The sequence below is a fragment of the Nyctereutes procyonoides genome, unplaced genomic scaffold (assembly GCF_905146905.1).
Source record: "Nyctereutes procyonoides isolate TBG_1078 unplaced genomic scaffold, NYPRO_anot_genome, whole genome shotgun sequence".
Classification (NCBI taxonomy): Eukaryota; Metazoa; Chordata; class Mammalia; order Carnivora; family Canidae; genus Nyctereutes; species Nyctereutes procyonoides.
In genome coordinates this window covers 4590182-4611371 of record NW_026575139.1, presented here as the reverse complement: position 1 = coordinate 4611371, position 21190 = coordinate 4590182, and the positions used below count along the sequence as shown (strand labels likewise).

At 45.4% G+C, this 21190-nt stretch overlaps 1 protein-coding gene across 1 annotated transcript in view; it reads right to left on the bottom strand.

The window, feature by feature from the left end:
- Nucleotides 1-21049, bottom strand: part of SETD3 (SET domain containing 3, actin histidine methyltransferase) — an 80450-nt gene extending 59401 nt beyond the window's left edge. The window contains exons 1-4 of the mRNA XM_055304248.1: nt 20923-21049; nt 6163-6272; nt 4255-4347; nt 888-1036 (exon numbers count right to left, since the gene is read on the bottom strand). Coding sequence (XP_055160223.1) covers nt 888-1036; nt 4255-4347; nt 6163-6265 — 345 coding nt within the window. The 5' untranslated portion in view covers nt 6266-6272; nt 20923-21049. The remainder of the gene's footprint in view (nt 1-887; nt 1037-4254; nt 4348-6162; nt 6273-20922) is intronic.
- Between the last annotated feature and the right edge of the window lie 141 nt (nt 21050-21190).

Below are 21190 nucleotides of genomic sequence, written 5' to 3'. Positions count from 1 at the left end.
GACTACAACAGATGGTCACCCAAAATATCACCTACTGAATCCCAGAATTAGACAGACTCCTCCACCTAGTTACAGGCAGAACTGGAGCCCCACGGGCCTCCCCACGTGTGGCCTGCCCCTCTGTAAAGCACACAGTGGAAAGAGCACAATGGATGCATATGGGCAACCGGCTCCCATCAAGAAACAGGCGAAGACCAGTTCCTTCTCTGTGAATCATCAAACAGGTTAAGTTACACCTCCTAAGAGAAGCATGAGTGAGGGGTGGAAAGAGGCCAGGAATGTCAGGGTGCTGCTGCTTCCTTCATCTGGAAGGACCCAGGGCAGAGAAAAGGCATTTATCCTTTAGCAGATATGTGTTACTCCTCTTTCCCTTTCAGCTCTGGTGGTACGGTGTCAGTAGGGGGCACTGCCAACCACTCAGTTACCCCCTCCAGAACCAGTAAGCACCCTTGACACTGCCCATCCTCCACCCCAATCTACCCACCTCCACATCCCCTCTATCACAGGTCCTGTGCGCTCCCCCTCCTAACCACCTGAGCCCACATCCTTCTCTTGAAGTCTCAAAATCCTTTGAGGCATGTTCTGTGGTCTCCTAACAGAGGCTCAGAAACATGAACTGACTTGTCTCAGGTCACTGGTTAGCAGCACAGCTCCCATGGGAGGACCGACCGGAAGGAGCTGCCTAGAACCCTTAGCAAGGCTCTTTTGGCCCCAGGTCAGCCAAGAGAGTACACGAGTACACAGCAGGAAGTGGAATGCTGGCTGTGCACTGCCTGTTTGCCCACGAGGTCAGAATAAGCCCAGACACCTGTCTCCATGTCCTGTGCTCGCCCCGCAGCACAATCCAAGCACACTGAGGGCCCCCAGACCAAGCGATCAAAACTCACCTTGATGTCTCTCGTCGCTCTCAAACCAAAGCCCTCTTCTTTGAAGTTGACCATTTCAAAACCCTCAACAGAGGCTCCATTTTCAGAGGCCCACTTCATTAGGTCAGGAAAGTAATCTTCTCTTTTTCCATCAAAAGTAACAGACAGACCTGTTTCAATCCGTGTGTTAGAAAACAAGTGCTACGTTTAGGAACTGTATTGTTTCTACTGTTCTTGGAAACTATAAAAACACACACTGAAAACAGTGATAATGTTCTAATCGTGAAATCAAAACTCATCGCTAGAGACAGATGGTAACTAGACTTACAGGGGCGACCATTTTGTAATGTATGTAATATCGACTCCCTGTGTTGCACATCTGAAACTAATACGATATTGTATGTCACTTAAGCTTTAATTTAAAAAATTTTTAAAAAGAAAAGCTTAAAAAATAAAGTGGTTTAAGAATTGTTTAAATAATTTGGAAAGAGGGCAGCCTGGGTGGCTCAGCGGTTTAGCGCCGCCTTCAGTCCAGGGTGTGATCCTGGAGAACCGGGATCGAGTCCCACGTCGGGCTCCCTGCATGGAGCCTGCTTCTCCCTCTGCCCCTCTCTCTCTCTCTCTCTCTCTGTTCTCTCATGAATAAATAAATAAAATCTTTTTAAAAATAATAATAAATAAATAATTTGAAAAGAACTGAAATCATTAATGTTCTCTGATTACAATCAAATTAGAAATCAAAAAAAATCTTGAAAATTCCCAAATATTTGAAAATTAAACAGAACACTTCCTCTGGGGAGCCTGATGCAGGACTCGACCCTGGATCTGGGATCATGCACTGAGCCGAAGGCAGACGCTCAACCGCTGAGCCACCTAGGTGTCCCTGTTTGCTGTTTTTTGTTTTGAAATTTAACAAAGCACTTCTAAATAACCCATGGGCAAATGAAGAAATATAAGGAAAGAAAAAGCAACAAAAAAACAAAAACAAATCACCAGTCACAGTACAAATCCACAGCGATAGAAAAGGTGAACCACAACCCTAAATCCCTGTCAGTTACAGAGAAGAATTTGTTGAGCCCAGGACGTAGGATTACTGACTGGTGGGCTCTGTGAGGTGATGAAGGAGAAAGAAGGGAGCTTCACCAGCTCACACATAGCAGCACACCCCCACCCCAAATTAAGTCTACCGGGCCATGTCTCGTAGGCAGCTTTGCTTTAACAAAATCCCCAAGAAACAGAAATCACTAGCTGACAGGTACACAGGAGTTGTGTGTAAGGAGGAGCACTACAGGCCCGAGTGTAAGAGCACAACTGGACAGCTCTGCAACCGAATTCTGTTGAACAGTTTGAATGAGTTGGATCATATGTAACTACAAATAAAATAAAATACAATACTGTGTTTTTAAAAATTCAAATGCTATGAGGTACCTGGGTGGCTCAAGTCAGCTAAGCACCTGACTCTTGGTTTTGGCTCAGTTCATGATCCCAGCGTTATGAGACTGAGCCCCACGTTGGGCTCCACATTCAGCAGGGAGTCTGCTGGAGATGCTCCCTCTCACTCTGTCCCTTCCCACACTTGCACACACGTGTACACATGATCTCTCTAAAATAATAAATAAATCTTTAAAAATTCAAGTGCTCTGGTTTTTAAAATACCACTTGCTACCACTGATATTTATGGAGTTATACATGAACTAGAGAAATAGTTCCAGTCAAAACAAACTCCCAATGAGGGACGGAAGCATGGGGTTTCAGCTACATCTGCAACATTGATTTCTTAAAAACAAGTAATGAAAACAAAATAAGGAAGGGACAGGGATAAGACCAGCAGGTGGGAAGGATGGAGAACTTGACCAGTGGGACTGATTCGGTTTGGGTAGGAGAGTCTTAGGATGGAGAACTTGACCAGTGGGACTGATTCGGTTTGGGTAGGAGAGTCTTAGGCGTTGTATTCTTTTTTGGACTTTTCAGCATGTTTGAAATATTCAGAGAGATGAAAAGTCATGTAGAGGAAAAACCAAGATTTATCTGATAAGTAAAAGGAGAGGAACAAGAACTTCACGAATATGAGGAGCAGGGTGTGGAGCCCAGCCCAGGTGCCTGCAGCCATGCCAACAAGCACCATCAATGGTCACCTGATCTGTGAAGCAAGAGTGCCGGGCACCATGCTGTGCCATACTGGAGATGGAGAAAACTGATTCTGTTCAGAGTCACTCTTTGCTGAGAACTCAGGAATGCTCTAACCTTAGTGTGAGTTGTAGTTAGCGTTCTCTTCTAACAACTGACACTCAGGACATACAGAAATTGTTCAGCTAGAGATCTGGTGAGCCAGGACTGGCACAGTCTACCATTTACTGCAAAGAAACACATTATAAAGGAACCTGTCATCATTTGGGGTTTGAGACCATCTAAGCTAAAGACTGAATGTTTATAGAAGTACACAGGAGAGCAATAAAACCTCACAGAGCAAATAAAACAAACCCTCTTCTGACTCACTTTCATGGCATTAAATAAAAATGGAGCCTAAGAAGGTTCTGCTCACCCTTTTAAATGCAGGCTCCTTATTCTGTTTTCTCCTTCCACCTTCCATGTGGCCCTGCATACCAATCTTTATTTTTTGTGCTTTACAGAACAAAAACAATAGGTATATTGAATAAGCTTTTTCAAGCTGACACTTGGCCCTGCTGCCGGCCTGGCTGAGAATCATTAAGACGCCTACTGAATACACTCTGTAAAAACAGTTTCAGAAATAGAACTACATCTCTTATTTAACCAAGATATGTTTGAGTTCATTGTAAATTTTGCTAAGACATTAATCAATCAGTGTATATTTGTGTGTTGATCACTCATGACCTCAAACCCTCAAGGAAACACAATATAAAAAAACGCATCTAAATATATATTTCAAAAATAATAAAGTTTGTCATTTTTGTTGACTTTTTAAAAAAAATATTTTATTTATTTGAGAGAGACAGAGAGAAAAAATGAGTGGTGTGGAGGGGCAGAGAGCAAGAGACAGAGAAGGAGACTCCCTGCTGAGCAGGGAGCCCAATGTGGGGCTCATTCCCAGGACCTGATATCTTGACCTGAGCCAAAGGCAGACACTTAACCAACTGAGCCACCCAGGCACCGCAAAAGTTGTGTTATTTTAGCCTCTAGATACAAACACTTCTCCCCTACAGCTCCACATTCTTAACCTTTCCAAACCAAGTAGCAGTGCCTGAGAAATGGGAGAGATCTTGGGACAGCTCCCCCATATGTCTCTCCCAAAGTCCAAGCCCCTTCCCCTGTGTGTGACCTTCCACAGGGACGAATGACAAATCTGTCTGACTTGTGCCAAGTGTCTACAGGATTTTATTAAAATATGATTGTTGTTTAGAAAATGTACCTTTTTGTTTTTTTCGTATTTTCTCGACTAGAGACCGGATCTGCACATACTCTTCCCATTCCTTTCCTGGGCCAGGTGCAGGACTACTGCATTCTGTAACACAAAAGCCATGGCACTCAAATACTGCTTGCTTTCAACTTAACCAGTTAGTCTTCAGCACAAAGAGGACTGGGGTTTTGTTACTGTTGCTGGTTTACTTTTAAAAGACAAAGATACCACAGCCATGACAATAAACATGAGGAGCATAAACCAGTCATACTTTTCCAAGCATATACATGCTCTGAACCCTCCACATGCCACATATTACACTGCACCCCCTGTACCTATGTGTGAGCACTGAGCATGCAACTATCTCACTCTTGCTGCTCAGATAAATTTTCCTCAGAATAGGTTTCCTCAGAACATGGGAAAATCTAAAAAACTAGGCTAAAAATTTCCCTGAAAACTCTTTTAGAAATGATTAAAAAAAAAAAAAAAGGTAATCTTAAAAGTCAACATTTCTTTCTAGTTAAAGCCTAGAACAATGGCTCTCTAAAGGAACCAGTTAAATTGGACATAAGGACAATTACTCAACAAACATTTCACATCCATGTGTAAGGCTCTATATTAAGCACTCTGGGGGAGTCACAAAAAGAGACCGCAGAGTCACTGCTGAAAAGGAAGCTGAGACTCTGCTGTGGGGCCAGAAGCAGAAGACCAGCATTCTAGACTGGTGCCGATGGTCTGGGAAGGCTGTGCACAGGGCACCTCGACTATCAGCAAGCTCTTTCCTTTCTAAACAACTATATGAGTTTAAAGAAAGAGCCTTCTTCCCATGGCTACCTTTGTTCTCTGAGGAAAAAGAGTGTATGTGGTAAATAATTAACACTAGCAAACCCTAACCCACAGGCTGACTGCTAACTATTAAGGTTAACCAGTCATTCTTCCATCAACAAATACTGACTGCAGCCCTAGGATACAAGAAGACAGAGGCTGTCTTCAAGCTGCCCACAGTCCAGGGGGGAGGGTGGTAAGTGGTCAGTACCTCAGTGCTCTCTATGGGGTCCTGTACTGCTCTGAGGGCCAGAGGGGTCCATAGGAGCACTTGGGGAGAACCTGACCCCAACTTGGTTGCTGCCTGCTTCTAGTAGGGAAAGAAAGCTAATTTTTATTTGGAGTTTAAACTGTCACATAATGTGAACATAATGGGCAAAGAAAATGAGATAAAGTAGTTAGTTAATTGAGTGACCACAGCTAAGTTTGAAATCTACATAGCATCAATTTAAATTCACAATTAAGAAGTTACCAATTAAAAAAAAAAAAGAAGTTACCAATTTGTACTAACTTATTAAAGTAAGCACATGCACTTGGTATTTCATTTCCTTGAACCAAGAAATTGGAAAACTATTACTGAGTCACTAAAAATAAAGAGAAGCCATTCTAACAAGGGGGCAGAGTTCCAAAGGTCTGCTCTCTGAGAGGCCTGCTGTACTCACCTTGGGCCTGAAAGCCACAGCACACCTTCACAAGCCACAGATCCTATGCCCCTCACCCTTCCAAAATGGTCCATATCCACTGCTGTAAACACTAAGCCTTAGAGGGGTTACATGATTTGTCTGGAGTAGTCGACTGAGTAGGTCCCTGCCCACTGGAGCCCAGGAAAGCCCATGTTCTGGGTGGCTGTGCTAAAGCTTTACATTCACTGTTTCATCCGGCCCACCACCAACACCCCCAGGTTTACAGAAGGGGTTGAGATGGTGGGTCAGAGAAGTTCTGACACTTGCCCAGGTCATGTGGCTAACTAGCTGGGATCTGAACCCAAGTCTGTCTCATTTCCTGTTTCGCCATGCCAGAGACTGTCCTGTGCAGGATGAAAGGAGCGAAGCCGCACAGCCCCACACAAAGGCGGGAAGCCCAGGCGGAACTTACTCTGCAACAGTTCACTAGTCAGGTTCAAGGTTTCCTTCGGCGACACACTTGCTGTAGCACCAGTGCCTGATTTTTGCGTTTTCACTCGACTCTTCTTACCCATTTTCTAACTATAGAGAAGAGAGAAAAAAGACAAAAAATATTACGTTTCCAAAAAAATCAAATCAAATAATGAAAATCAGCACAGCAGTGGCTTAGCCCCAAGATGTTAACATCATAGCTCATGTGTGCCATATCCTAAAGTTTCCATCCAGAAAAAGAAATGTGTAACAAATATTAGTATTTGGAGGCTATCAAATGAAAAATAATTGCTTTGTAGTCTCTAGAAGAAAAGTTCATTCCTTTTCACATACAAAAACTACAGTAGAGACAAATTTTACTCTGGAATTTGTCAAGTGATGCAGATTTTACTGTGTAGACTAAAATGCTTATTCCATGACACTACACAGATAAATGCGATTTTGTATACACACGTGTTATCACAAACTGCCATGTGGGTGCAAAAAACTATATATTCTCTCCCCACTTTGCTTTGGAAGAATCATTTCCCATTAAGAGCAACTGTACCACAAGCAGCAAACTCGTTTCTCAGGACAAATGCTGAGGACACCTGGGAGCTCAGAGATGCTTCAGAGAGCTACTCTAACTCTGCAGCTTTATTTCATTGGAAGTCTCAAGGTGCTTTGCCCAGGATATCAAAGAAAGGTGACGGCAGACTCCACACTGGAATGAGGCCTCACGTGGCACCATGACCACCCCCAAGCCTTGTCCCCAAGCCTTGTAACCCCCCTCCCACATGAGAAGTGACCATAGCATCCCACAAGCAGGTGTGGCAGTGAGACATGACAGCAGGTGACAGCAGGTTGGGCACAGGCTCTGTGAAATGACATTCATCTGAAAATGCCTTGTAACAATGAGTCTCAGGTGTACCTAGAAGAGAGTTGAGGGATCAGGATGTGTGAAGAAAGAGTAAGGCAATTCACACTCAAGGACAGGAATGTGGGAAGCAGGAGGGAGTCCCCGGGGGAATCCCGGGGGGCAATATGCCTGGCTCAAGCGGCCAGGGAGCAGTGGGGGTGAATCATGCCCAGTGAGTCCTGTCCCCCTCCCCCGCCCTGAACCCCACCACCACCACCACCACGAAGGAGGGCCATAGCTCTGCCTGAGGAATCTGCCCAAGCATGCCTCCTCCAGGAAGAAGCACCTCAGGATGACAGCCCAGAAAGATGGACAACACTCAGCCAAGAAGCTACTGGAGCAATCCACACACTGATTAATAACCAACACCATAATGTTACTCTGCAGAGCCCTTACAATGACATGTAGCCTCAAAGGGGAACCAGAAAGTAGACTCTGACCCATTTCTTTCTACAAAAAGAAATGACTCTTGTAGTGTGGAGATGAGGGATGGGATGTAAGGTTTGAAAGACATATTCTCCCACTATGTACATGAGCCCTGACTGCATTAGAACTAAAACCATGCTAATACGGACCCTGTGCACTAAAATAGAAAACCACGAACCTCAAAAGGCCAGGATATTTCTTCTGTCCCTAACATGTGGAATATAACACACACACACACACACACACACACACACACACGTGTGGGATATAATGTGTGGGATATAATATGTAACTTTATGTATCTAACAAGCCTTCCAAAACAGTGTGCGATATACAGTGTATATCATCCTGGAATCAAAAGAAACAGGTAAGAATATCTACACTTTTGCAGCAAGGAATTAGTTGCTTTGAGATCAAAAGCGGGGGGGTGGGGGGTAGAGGGAGGAAGAGCTTAAGCACCTTCTCCTGAACTGAAGGACTAGTATCTTAAAGGAGGAGGAAGGATGCTCCCCACGTGCACCTGCCCACTGCCAAGAGTGAAGGCACGGCCGGACTGGAGCGCCTGCTGCTCTTCTCTGCATCTCAGGCTCTCTGTGGGGAAGGACTGAACCTGACCCCAAAATAACAAAAACTACCCTTAGGTCTAGAAAGACAGACTTTTTTTTTAGGGTGGTGGTTTTTCTTGTATTCTTTTTTCTTTCTAAGGGTAGTTGACATACAATATTAGTTTCAGGTGTGCAACACAGGGACTCAACATTTGTATACACTGCAAAGTGGTCACCACAAGTCTACCTACCCTCTGTCACCACACCAAGGTGTTACAGTAATATTATTAACTATATTCCCTATACTGTACATCTCTGTGACTTTTTAACTGGAAGTTTGTACTTTTTAACCCCTTCTCTATTTACCCACCCCCATATCCTCCCCTTGGAAGGACTTTAATCACCCTACCAAATACAGCTCTTCAGGAAGAACCACAGAAACTAGGCACTGTCAGGGATGGGCTTGCTTGGCCTCTCCCTTCAGCCTTGCCTGCAAGCCTTTTTTGTACCAGGCTTCAAACAACGTGAGAACATCACTTTGATGAGGTGGTCCAGGACCTTCCCTTTCTCCTAGCAGGCCTGGGGAAAGTGAGCCTGAGACAGCCATGCTCTCTTGCACTGGCCCCCACAGTATGAGGACCCACTGCCAGACAGGCTTCTTCACTCTGCCCACAGTCTCCTACCTCCCCTCAGGTCTTTCTGCAGGGATTTCCACACTGCCATTGCTCCCAGCAAGTAGATACCTGTCCTGAGAGCACCGGTGACCCCATATGCACACACTGCTTCCACTCCACCAGGTACTGGCCTAAGGTACATCTCATTTGATCTTCCTAAACCCTCTATCAGAAAATCATAGTCTCATCTTTTTTTTTTTTTTAAGATTTATTTATGAGAGAGAAAAAGAATGTGCATGCACACAAATGAGCAGGGGAAGGGGCAGCAGAAAGAATCCCCAAGCAGACTCCACACTGAGCATGGAGCCCAATGTGGGGCTCAGTCCCATGAGATCATGACCTGAGTCAAGCCAAGAGTTGGATGCTCAACCGACTGAGCCACCCAGGTGCCCCAGATCATATCCTTGTCTTTTGGATGGCATTCTGAGAAAGGTGAAGTCCTTCAGCTTTGTTCAAGGTCACATATCAGGTAAAAGACGCAACTAGAACTGGAACTCAGATCTGCCTCACTCTAAAGCTCAGCCACTGCCCCACTGCTTCTGTTGAAATGCAGAGCAAAAGCACAAGGCACTGCAGGGGGCAGGAGAGCTAGGTCTTCCAGATCTGACACCCAACAGCACCCTGCCAAGTACCCGCACCCCTGGATGTGGCCAACTGCCTGCCACCTGCTCCTGCCCGCCTCCTGAATTCATTTCTCCCTTACACTGTCCCTGTCCCTTACATGTCTCTGTGCCAGAACCCACTGCTACAACTTAAATCTGTCCCACGCTGCCATCCCTACTCCAGCACTTCAGGCTCCAAAAACACCACCAATGGGGCCCAGTCCCTCATACAGGTGTCGTCATGTGCCTCCGTGCCCCGTCCCTCTATCTCCCCCACCCCACCTCTAACCTGCACTACTTGAGTCACTTGCTCAGTAAGCTGCGTTCTCTGAAAGCCCTGCCGGGGCATCACCTCTTCCTCATCCTCCTAGCTCTAATATTCCCTCCTCTGTATCACTTCTTCTACCACTGGATCTCACTGCACTGGAAGACTTGCTCACACACGAGCTTTCCTCCTGGATAACAGGCTCCTCGAGGCACCCTGTCCTATTTCTATTTGTCTCCCCAGCTTCCAGCTCAGAACTGAGCACACAGCAGGCTCTCTGCATACGGTGCTCATGAGCTCCCAGAGAAAAACATTCCCTCCTTTGGGCAGCTCTTCGGTGAAAGTCTGTATTACTCCTACTAAAGTTTCTATCTCCTTGGAATATTAAGAAAATGTATAATTCCTGCTGCAGGTGAGAGACCTTAAAGATCTGGTCACAGTAATTTGAAAACACAAAAGATTCCTTTGGCAGTAATACTCTACCACTGAATACTTAAAACTCCATTGTTTTCAAGATTTCTTTTTCCTTAAGCCAGAAAACTGTTGGCTTTTAGATACAAGTAATAGGTACAAAACTACAATGCAGGCCAAATTTCCAAACACATCCATCAATTAGCACTGAGGAGAGCAGGTACATGGAGCATAACCTTCCAAGGCCAGGGGAGCTGTGTTTATAGAAATGGTCACTGAAGTCACACCCAGTTAAGACCTTCACCTCCAGCTCCTTCCATCCTTCTGGCTTCATTTCCCCACCTCCAATCTCCTTCCACATCACGTGTGGACAGTTAGCCTTTACACGTGGAGGTATAAAGTGCACCACTTGGTGAGTGCTCGGCCACTACCTCCACTGAGGTACCCACATATGCAGCACTCACGGGGCCTCCTGGGCGCCTTCCCAGTCACTGCCGTCCCCAGCAAGGGGCCGTCACTTTGACTCCAGTACCATCACTTAGTTTGGCCTGTTCCTGAAACTTCACATACGAATATGTAAGCTTCTTTTGCCCAACATAAGGTCTTTACACAGCTCACAGGGTGGTCTCAACTCCCCAGCACAGCCCTCGAGGTCCTTCATGTCTCCCCATGTTCTACCCATCTGCCTTCACTCTACCCATCACCCCTTTACACGGCACATACCAGGGATCTGCTGGTTCTCCCCCATTTTCTGAAAGAAGCTATATCTTCCACTACCCCCTTTTTGCCTTTTCTTGATAAAATGTTTCACGAACTTTTAGCCAAAACATCCCTAATGTCCTTGAGGAAATTTTGGGTTCCTCTACTCATTTCATGAAAGTCAGTAAGAACAAGCCAAGTTCAAGGTGATTAACAGATGCTAAAGTCTTGGCTTAGCTTGAGATTCAGTCTTTTGCAACTGTCTTTGGACTATTTCCCTCCCACAAGGATATAGACCCTACTGGAGAGACAGCAGCTTGCTTGGGAGAGGCAGTAAGCATCTTACATATAGACGTTAACTTACATCATCTTAAGGTGAAGGGGTTATCTGTCCTTGTCCCCCGTGAATGAACTTCCCTAAGGTACAGGATTATCAGCCCAGGCCATATCTTGATCTGTCTTCCCAGAAACCAGGCTTGCACTGACCCCCTTCTGGGAAGCTCCCCAGCTGCCCTGGACTGGCTTTGCTGGAGGGTCCCTGCCGCACTCAGGCCCCTGTGCACAGAATCAGAGTTAGTCATGGGCTTGTTGCCAAACCTTTAGTTTAGGTGACCTCAGGATTCTGAAGGGTGGGGTTCTCTGTACCCAGTTCTACAGCCCAGCAACTAATCTTCTGAACTTAAACAGCCATCAATGTCTGTAATATGCATTTACCTCTACATGAGATATGGTTTGGCACCAACCCTTCTAGTTTCCGTAGGACACCCCTAACTCCAGCATACCTGGAAGTAGATACATTTACTTCTTTTCACCCCACAGGCCATCAGCCTCGGTCGCCATCTGCTAGCTCTCCATACCCTACTGCCCCTCAGCCCCTGGCCTGGCTGTCTTTCCCTGACCCTCACTCTTTCCTCCATCACTGAGGTCTATATGCCTTTACCCCAGGGTGAACACATGTGTCTACGCCTTGGCCAAGACCCCCCTCACTCACGGTCACCTTCGCTGCACTGCTGGCGCTCAGCTCTGGAGTCTCTAGGGGCTCACCCACTGCAGTTTATGTTACTGATGTGCTTATTCTGCCCACTGTCTCATGGCCCAAAGCTTCCATCTCTAAACTACCTACAAGGTCTAACATAATTTCATGGACATAGATGAGGGTCAAACACTTGCTGAATGAAAGAAAATCTCTGGATATCATATTTGGATACGTTAGTGTTACTCATGAGGAAGCTTTATTTCCCAACACAACAATAAGATTTTGTGTCAAAGAACCATTTTCATGTGTTCTCCCACTAGCAAATAAAACAGTAGTCAAAATGCAACATTTACTAAATACTGATCTACCTCTGTTAAAGAATGAAGATGACTCTTAAAAATGTAGTTTTTTTAATTCATGAGAGAAAGAGATAGAGAGGCAGAGACACAGGCAGAGGAAGAAGCAGGCTCCATGCAGGGAGCCCAACGCGGGACTCAATCCCAGGACTCCGGCCGGGATCATGCCCTGAGCCAAAGGCAGACACTCAACCGCTGAGCCACCCAGGCGTCCCAAAAATGTAAATTTTTATGTATACGTGATAGAATTCGCACTTGAAATTAAAAGACAGTTTTCCTTTGGGGAGTCCATAGTTTATCATTTTCATAATAGAAAATCTCTGATAAACACAAATCCAATTTTTGTCTTTGGTCTCTTAGAAAGCAACAAAGTAGGAACGAGTCCACTTCCAATAGGAAAAAAATAAAAACTAATAAGAGTTATGGCCCAAACACAGCTTGAAGCTCTGTGGGCCATTGTACCAGGGGCACAGGCATCTGCATGGTGCTCTGCACTGGCCAGATACATCCCCCCCCACGACAGCAGAGGCCAGCGTCGATGACAGCCATGTTGGGGGGCTTAAACATGGCTGTGACTTGGCCAAGAGCCCACAGCTGCCAAACCATGGACCCACACCTTCCAACCTAAAATCCTGTATCATCTCCAGCACACGTGCAGGCTCTACTTACAGATGCATGTACTCGATTAAATAAGATCTCCTGCGTCTGTGTGTCTAGGACTATGCCAGCTGCTGGAGAACACAAAATGAAGGAAGGCCAGGACTGCATGCCTCAAGGATGAGGACATGGGGAACCAGGACTCAAACATGGGTAATTCCTCAAAGACCTAAGAGAAGTAGCTAAACAGAGAGGGGCAAGGAACAAGGTAGAACTAAAGAAGGATGACTAAACTTTAAGATGTAATTTGATAAGGTGTAGAATCCAACCTTGGTGGTTTCCTAACAAATTCAACCCCCTTCTGCCTTTTTTACTGGACAAAGATTTCCTCCATATTATGGATTGGAAACAACTACCAACCCTTTTCATTTACAACTCAAGGATGTGTTACACACAATGAATAATTTTCATTGTAATTTCAGCTGATCAGGGGCTAGATTCCAAGTTTCAACAAATGAACAAACCAGTAGCCTGAGCATCCTTATGCCCCCACTGGAAAAAAAAAACTACCCATTAGAAATTCATCAAGTTCCTACAGAGACCAAATATTTATCTTCAATATTTGTTTCAAATATATTAGAAAAATTTAAAGACGTCTAGGGATCCCTGGGTGGTGCAGCGGTTTGGCGCCTGCCTTTGGCCCAGGGCGCGATCCTGGAGACCCGGGATCGAATCCCACATCGGGCTCCCGGTGCATGGAGCCTGCTTCTCCCTCTGCCTGTGTCTCTGCCTCTCTCTCTCTCTGTGTGTGTGTGTGACTATCATAAATAAATAAAAATTAAAAAAAAAGAACTTTAAGAAAAATTTAAAGACGTCTAAATTAAGTACATGTACACACACATACACACACGCACACACACATTCAAGTTAAATTCCAAATGTCACCCAGAAGCTTACAATGCTAATTGAAATTTTTTTCCCTAAAGTTTAGACTGATAACAGGTATTATTTACAAATTCTTATGGAATTACCTGGAGACAAACCCAAGTATACAGTAAAATAAAAGAAAATATAACAAAAGGAAATAAGCAGAAAAGCAACATAGGACTTATAGACAAATGGACTCTACAAACAATTATAATTCAAAAGATGGGCATCTATGAAAAGAAAGAGGAAGCCAGGAGTTTCACATATATCTACGTTTCTTCACCATTAAGATCTTTTGAAAATCCACATTCTAGAATCCTCAAAATGTAGCTCTTGAAGACATACTATAAACTATTTAGCGGGATCCCTGGGTGGCGCAGCGGTTTGGTGCCTGCCTTTGGCCCAGGGCGCGATTCTGGAGACCCCGGATCGAATCCCACGTCGGGCTCCCGGTGCATGGAGCCTGCTTCTCCCTCTGCCTATGTCTCTGCCTCTTTCTCTCTCTCTCTCTCTCTCTCTCTCTCTCTCTCTCTGTGACTATCATAAAATAAATAAAAAAATTTAAAAAAAATAAACTATTTAGCAAGCCCACCAACAATCTCTCCACTTAGTAGATACTGTAAAAATAAATAAAACTATAAAATATTCAATTATTTAAATTGCTGACTAATACGAACTGGCACCTGTAATCAACACACTACTGACCACACAAGTGATTTTTTAATATATAATCTGTACAGCGTAATGAAAAGTCAGGTGAAATAAACTAAAGCACATTTAGACAACTTGGCTAATGGGTTGGGGGGCAGTGAGGGAGGGAGTTACTTTCCCTATCATTACAAAGTCTAGCTCGCCTACACTGAACACAGGGAGACAGGATTCAGCTGGATGGGTTGTTGTTGGTGGTTTTTTTTTTTTTTAATTCTAAATGAGAAGTATATAAATTTGTATTTTTCTTGAGTTGCTTCCAACTAAATACAAATAGAATAAACATTTTTGATTACACTTATTTGGCAATTTATCCTGAAAATTTTAGCTCTAACCCAGCATCTGTTTTTCAATGTATCCTGAATCTACCCAACTTTACAGCTGGATTGACTAAGCAGAGAATTGTCCTAAGGCTTCCTCCCCTACCTCAGGCACCCAGCTGTAAATGCACTTGAAGAGAGTATGAGAGCCTGCCCAATCTTGTGCAAGAAGAAAAGAGTCTCACTAAAATATCTGGCTGACCATTAAGATCAGATCACTACATTCTGAATTAAATATACCAATTATAGGATGATGCTTAGGAAAATGAAAGCACTCTCGAACTCCAAAAGTATTTGTGCAGTTTTTTTCTGTCCTACAGAAACTGATACGGCATCCCACAGACCTGCATTGCATGCTACCATGTTAACTGGAACTAGCACGTATGAAAAACATGCATGCTTTCTGCACGGTTAGCAGGGCCTAGTAATCAGTTTGAGCTGTACTAACTTTACCAGTCTAAGTAGATAACTAGCAACCATCATTCCAATTCCTATCAAAGGAGATGCTGATATGCCACAACTCAAAAGTACCAAGAAGTCATGGCAAGGAGACAGGCAAGAAGGTGGAATTAATTTCAAGTCAGGAGCTACTTAAGTATGGGGATGAATGTAAGTCCCATAAGTTGCATTTAAGTAAAATTTCAATCTCTATACAGAACAATTTGGGCTGTCATATAAATAGACAAATAGGGAGAGATATACACAAATTTGAGATTTAAAAAAAAAAAAAACATGTTTTTTGCTTTGTAAGTGTTTTTTGCTAATTTTCCACTAATTTATATGGTAATCTTAGAAATGCTTAAGCCATTTCTGATTGACTTTTCAATACACAATAGTTTCAGTTTTAAACGGCTGTTGAATTAAATTGTAAATACACTTAAAATGAGGCTCCTATTTAAAGGAAGTTGAAAAAACCTCACATAAAGCAAAGAATCATTTGGTATCATGAATAATCATTTCCTATTATATCTTTCTAAAATAAAAAAGAAAAACGTTAAGTGAAGAAACAGCTGTATCTGTCAAGAAATTACCTTCAAACCACCCACATACCTCCCATAAAGATTTGAGATTCTAGAACCATGGAATATCAGGTTTAGAAGAGACTTTTGGGGTTATCTGTGTTAACCCTCAATCCCACAATCCCACACATTTAGGAAAATGACATCTAAGGTCATGAAGCAATGACAGTTGTCAAAGTGCCTCACCTTGCTATCCACTGCCAAAACTCAGGAGGGCAAGCCCTGGGAGGAGAGGCAGTTGGAACACTTCAGGGTCAAGAAGAAATGCATCCCCTGAGGCTTGCTGCTGCTGAGCGGCAGAGGTGGGAACAGAGGTCCTGGGAGTGCTCCTCTGCTTCCTCACACTTGGTGCTGCAAACTGCCAGCTGCTGCTTGCGCCTTTCTATATGTGAACCACTTCAGCCCCACCCTGTTTGAAAGTTCATCATCCTCTCTGACCTGTCCCAATTCTACCTTTCAAAAGAAACTATCCTTCAAATTTTTGAAGACAGCTTTCTTCCCCCCCCCCCCCACCAACAAAGTCCTCTCTTCTCCAGGCTTAGCACTTCTCAAAAGTGGACAAAAACCACTTTGGTGAACAGTTTTTCCTAAGGCAACAAAACCCTTCGGATGAGTTCTGAGAGGGGCACAGCTCCATGGGAATTGCCTTTCCAGAACTCAAAATCAAGGGGATCGTACTACTCTGCCAGAGACTGCCCTAGCTTTCCTATGAGGCAGGTAAACAAAGGAGCACATTCATTCAAGTGCACATCTCGATTATCTGGTCTGAAATGCACAGATGAGTGAAACATGTGCAGTCGCATAGCCTTTCGGGTAAGATAGTAATCAATTAAAACCTTTGTTACATAAACTGATCTTTTGCAAGACAGACATGCTATATCAAACAAGTGTCTGAACCTAAATTCAATTTTTCATGCTGTCATGTTGTTTCCAGGCTACTGAAACCATCATCCCTGCCACACAGTGTCCTACAGCAGGTCCGCAACATGCTCATCTTCATCATAACTGCCCCATTCCAGCACTTAACTATATGAGTAATAGATATCTTACACAATAGATAGAGATACTATACATTTTACACAATAGATATAAATACTATACCCACTTTGCAGATGAGAAAGCTGGAGTTTAGAGAGATTAATAAATTCTATGCAAGATGGAGACCTAGTTGGTGGCAGAGCCTCACCAACACACCTTGATGGCAAACTATACTGATACTCAATAGTGTTACATGGATTCAGCTCAAGACCAACCCACCTGCAAAGGCTTGAAAGGCTGGTTATCGCCTCTGAAGTTCAAAGTAACAGTATTCCTTTACAGTAGTAAAATATGCTATGTAAAGGTTTTATCCCTTTACAGGTAGAACTTGAGAATTTAAAAATATAGAGCCATTTTGCTGGCCTTGTCCAAATAAACAGAAGTGGCCTCAGCTTAAATGAGAAACATGTGCAAAACTTAGAGATAAACTTCTGCTCAATTCCATGTAGCCCACATAGAGATTTGCAAGGCTACACTCTTGTTACGGATCAAGAAACTACAACAACCACTTAAGGTGACTACCACATGTAACAATCCTAAGTTATTACAATCAACAAATGGAAAACTTTGTTAATCATTAGTAAATATGGCAGAAGCAACTTTAAGGATTATTTTTAACACTAATCCTTACTTTCTTTTAACGACGCTCACTGGGAAAGCCCTGATATTGAAGAGCCATGCCTATTTTCTGAGACTGAAATCTTTAAACCAGTCCTATAACTTTTTAGACCTTGCTATGTTCTGATGAATTATAGCCTTAAAAAAAAAAAGTGAAATTTAGGATTGCAGATAGGTAATAAGCCTAAAAACTACATATTTATTGAGTTCTACCTAGACACCTGATTGTCTACATTCTCCGGACAATTCTTTAGTCCATCTGAAAAAGAGTGAAAGCAGTTCTTTCTGCTCTGTCCCTTTTCCTTGCCCGCCCGTCACATCCTCATCACTGAAGCTAACTAAGCAAATAACAGGTTAGGATCTTATTCGGGGCTTGGTAATCAGTACCACTCAGATCCCTTCCAAAATCTTAACTTCAGAGCTGGACTTGTCTTCCACTGTCAGCCAAGAGTGTTTGGGCTTACCCTGATTATTAATTAACTCCTACTTAGAAAGTACTAGAGTAAGAAATAATTTCAAAGTCTTAACTTTGGTATTTGAATTTTAGAATCAGTTGGAATCATTTTTCTTCCAAATTATTTCAGTCGCAAACTGTCAATACTTGGGTTTGTACCTCTTGTTTTAGAGCTGTTTATTTCTAAAACCTAGAGGAAATCCCCAAATGGAAATGGAGTCAACACAGCTAATCTCTGGCTTGAGTTACTGGATAAATTTAACAACAAAAGTAGTACTTCTAATCTTGCCAATTCTGCTAACTAAGCTTTCCTAACATAAAACTATTAAGTGACTTTAAAAAAAAAAAAAAGCTCAACTCCTTTGTAATAGGAAAATTACACAAATATTTTGTTAGAAATTCATTTTAACTTTAATAAGCATTATGCAAATTAATTCTATTTCCAGATCAAAATATTTAACATCTCCAATTTTAGGAATAGGAAAATAAGACAATGTCAGGAAATCCAATGTACAGAAGTCAATTTTGCCAAGTGACTGCAACAAAACTGAAACCTAGAAAAATGTAAAAAGCAGGGAACCCTTAGTCTATTACTCTTAACTGGTTAAATGGAACTCACAATGAACTGATGTCCAAGACCAACACATCTATGACTGGAGCAAGAGAAAAAAGATGCAGAGCAAATCAAAATAGTCTTCAACGATAAATGGGCCCAAACAGAACGTTAGCTAATTGAGAGAACAACTGGCCACAAGCAACTTCCAAAGTGACATAAGAATAAAGATACATTCACTGTCTTGTTAAAAATGTTTAATGCATGGTAATAAATGATTCCTGCTCCTCTAATTGGGGAACAAAATCATGGCTCCATTCCCAGGACTTAGGTACAAGGAGAGGAGACACACTTGAAACTCTTCGTCCCCACCCCCAACAGAAGCACCATCACATAGCAGCCAGGGACAAGCAAACCAGCTACTAAAGAAAAAAATCCCCCAGTGGAAGATAGTCATCAAACTACATACACAGAAAAGATACACTATGATTAGTTACATTTCTAAAGGCTACTTCAGATTAAAGATAAGAAAAAAAAAAAGAGACCCTGTAATTCAAACATTTTTAAGACACTGGAAAGCCCCAAAGTAAACCAACGTCTAGTAAAAAAGAATCCCCCCCCACCACCACCAACAGATAGGATTCTTTACTCCTTTTTCTGCTAAAATTCCACATGGTACAAACCGTGTACCTGGTTTTACTGAATTCGGTAACTGTCTACTAAATATTTCCACTATCAGCAGGCCTCTGCTGCGTTAATGCTGACACTTTCCCGTAGCTGTCAACTGCCACGCTGTTCTAGATATGAAAGCATCAACTTTTAAGGAAGCTGTTGTGAGTGCTCATACACAGTTTTCCAGCGGTAGAACTTGAGAATGGGAAGATGCTTGAGTACGACCTTCAACATCTTCCTCATTTTCCTGTGTCTTCCAAGGCAAAGATTTAACTACATGAAACGTAGTCTTAGGTAGGCCTAAACGTTCACCACATGAAAAAGAAGTTCAGTGTTACTTTCGCCATGACAATCTTAACCAGCACTCTTACCCACAGAACTCAACAGACACTTTCATTTCCATAGCATGAATGTTTCAATCTTCAAATCCAACATCATTCCCGTGTGCCAGGAACAAAAGCACCGAGACGTCAGAGACGTCAGCAAACGGAAGGGATGGGAAGCAGAAGCAGCCACCATTCTACCCCCTCGGGCTAGAGCTGCATTTCAGACGGTAACCTAACAATCCTGAACACGCTGGGAGAAAGGAGGGCAGACAGAAAGGGGGTGGGGGTGGGGGGGAAGCAGGAGGCTTAAAAACTGAGGGTTGTTTGGAATTCCAGTAAAAGAGGCCGTTCTGTAGCCGTTCGAGGACTTGGCTTTGCAAACTACTTTCTCCGGCCAGAGAAAAACTCCTCCTTAAACTGCTGGAACTTGACCAGAATATCAATCACAGTAGTCCCTGGGACTAATTTGGTAAGGCGGGCCTGCATGCACGGGGGCCGAGGGAGACTCCAGATCTCGACCACGGCTCAAGCAAGGAAGCCCTAACAAACTTCAACAGTGGAAAAGAAAAGCTGCTCCTGCTTTTGCTGTATTCTCGAATTAGATGCATCGCCCTAAAACGGTTAAGGGAAAAAAAAAAAAAAAAAAAAAAAAAAAAACCTCTCCAAGATTATTACCTCGTTTTTGTTTTTGTTTTGTCCTGTTCTTCAATTTTGAAATACCAGTGGGGCCATCGGGCGGGAGGGGAAGGTTAGAGAGGGGTCGTCACTCGTGCACGACAGAAGGCGCATCCCGGTGTCCACCTCTAAGGGTCGTGACAAGCGCCACCCGGCCGGGGGCATCGGTCCCCGAGCCGAGCCGAGCCGAGCCGAGCCGAGCCGAGCCGAGCCGGGCAGCGGGTTCGCGGCTCGACGGTTACGTCTCCAAAGCCGGAGTGACCTGTCGACGCGTACCAAGCACGTTTGCCTTCGGGACACGCCGCCGTCGTTGGGCCAAGCGGACGGATGCCCCGCGAGGGCTCGCGCACGTGTGTCGGCACGTGGGGCGCCCGCTGCCCTGCGGCTCCAGCCCCCCCCCCCGCCCCGGGGGCACGCGGGGGCAAAAGGCAGCGCCGGGGGCCGCGAGGCCCGAAGGACAAACTCCAAAGCGCCGAATTCTTCTCCGTAGCAGGGCGCCGGGCGTGTGGACCAGGGCCAGGGCGCGTGGGAAGGGAGATGACCTATTTTCAACGCCTGTTTTTATAACTGGGAAGTGAAGGAGAGGCGCAGGGACGGGTCCCCGGGCGCCCCGGCGCGCGGCCGAGGGGCGGGGGGCGGAACGGAGAGGCCACAGCGCCTTCACCCCGGGCGGCGGGCGGCGGGCGGGCGGGCGGAAGGAAGGACCGGGGCGCGCACGCAGCCCCGCCGCCCCGGGCCCCACCCGGCGGGCGCCCAGCTGCACCTGCCGCCGCCGCCGCCGGGCCGGGCGCCCCCTCCCCCCCGCCGCGTCCCCGGAGCGCGGGGCCGAAGCCGAGCGGGCCCCGGACCCAGCCCTCCCGCCCGCGGTGGTCGCCCCGGGCCCGGCCGGCGGGGCGCGCGCAGGACCTCGGCCGAGGGGCGCCGGCCGGGGCGGGGGAGGCGGCGGCCTCGCCGCGGGAGTCGGGCCGCCCCGGCACTCACCTGCCCGCTGGCCCCCTCCGCGCGGCGGCGGCGGCGGCGGCGGCGGCGGCGGCGGCGCCACACTCGGGCCCGGACCCACCGTCCGCCTCAACCAAGCCCCGGGCGGCGGCGGCGGCGGCGGCGGCGGCGGCGGCCGGACGGCAGGGGCGGGACGGCGGCCTGAGACGGCCCCGCCGCCGCGGCCCAACCCGGCTCCGCCCGCCCCCGGGCCCCGCCCCCGGGCCCCGCCCCCGGGCCGCCGCCGCCGCCGCCCATTGGCCCGCGGCGC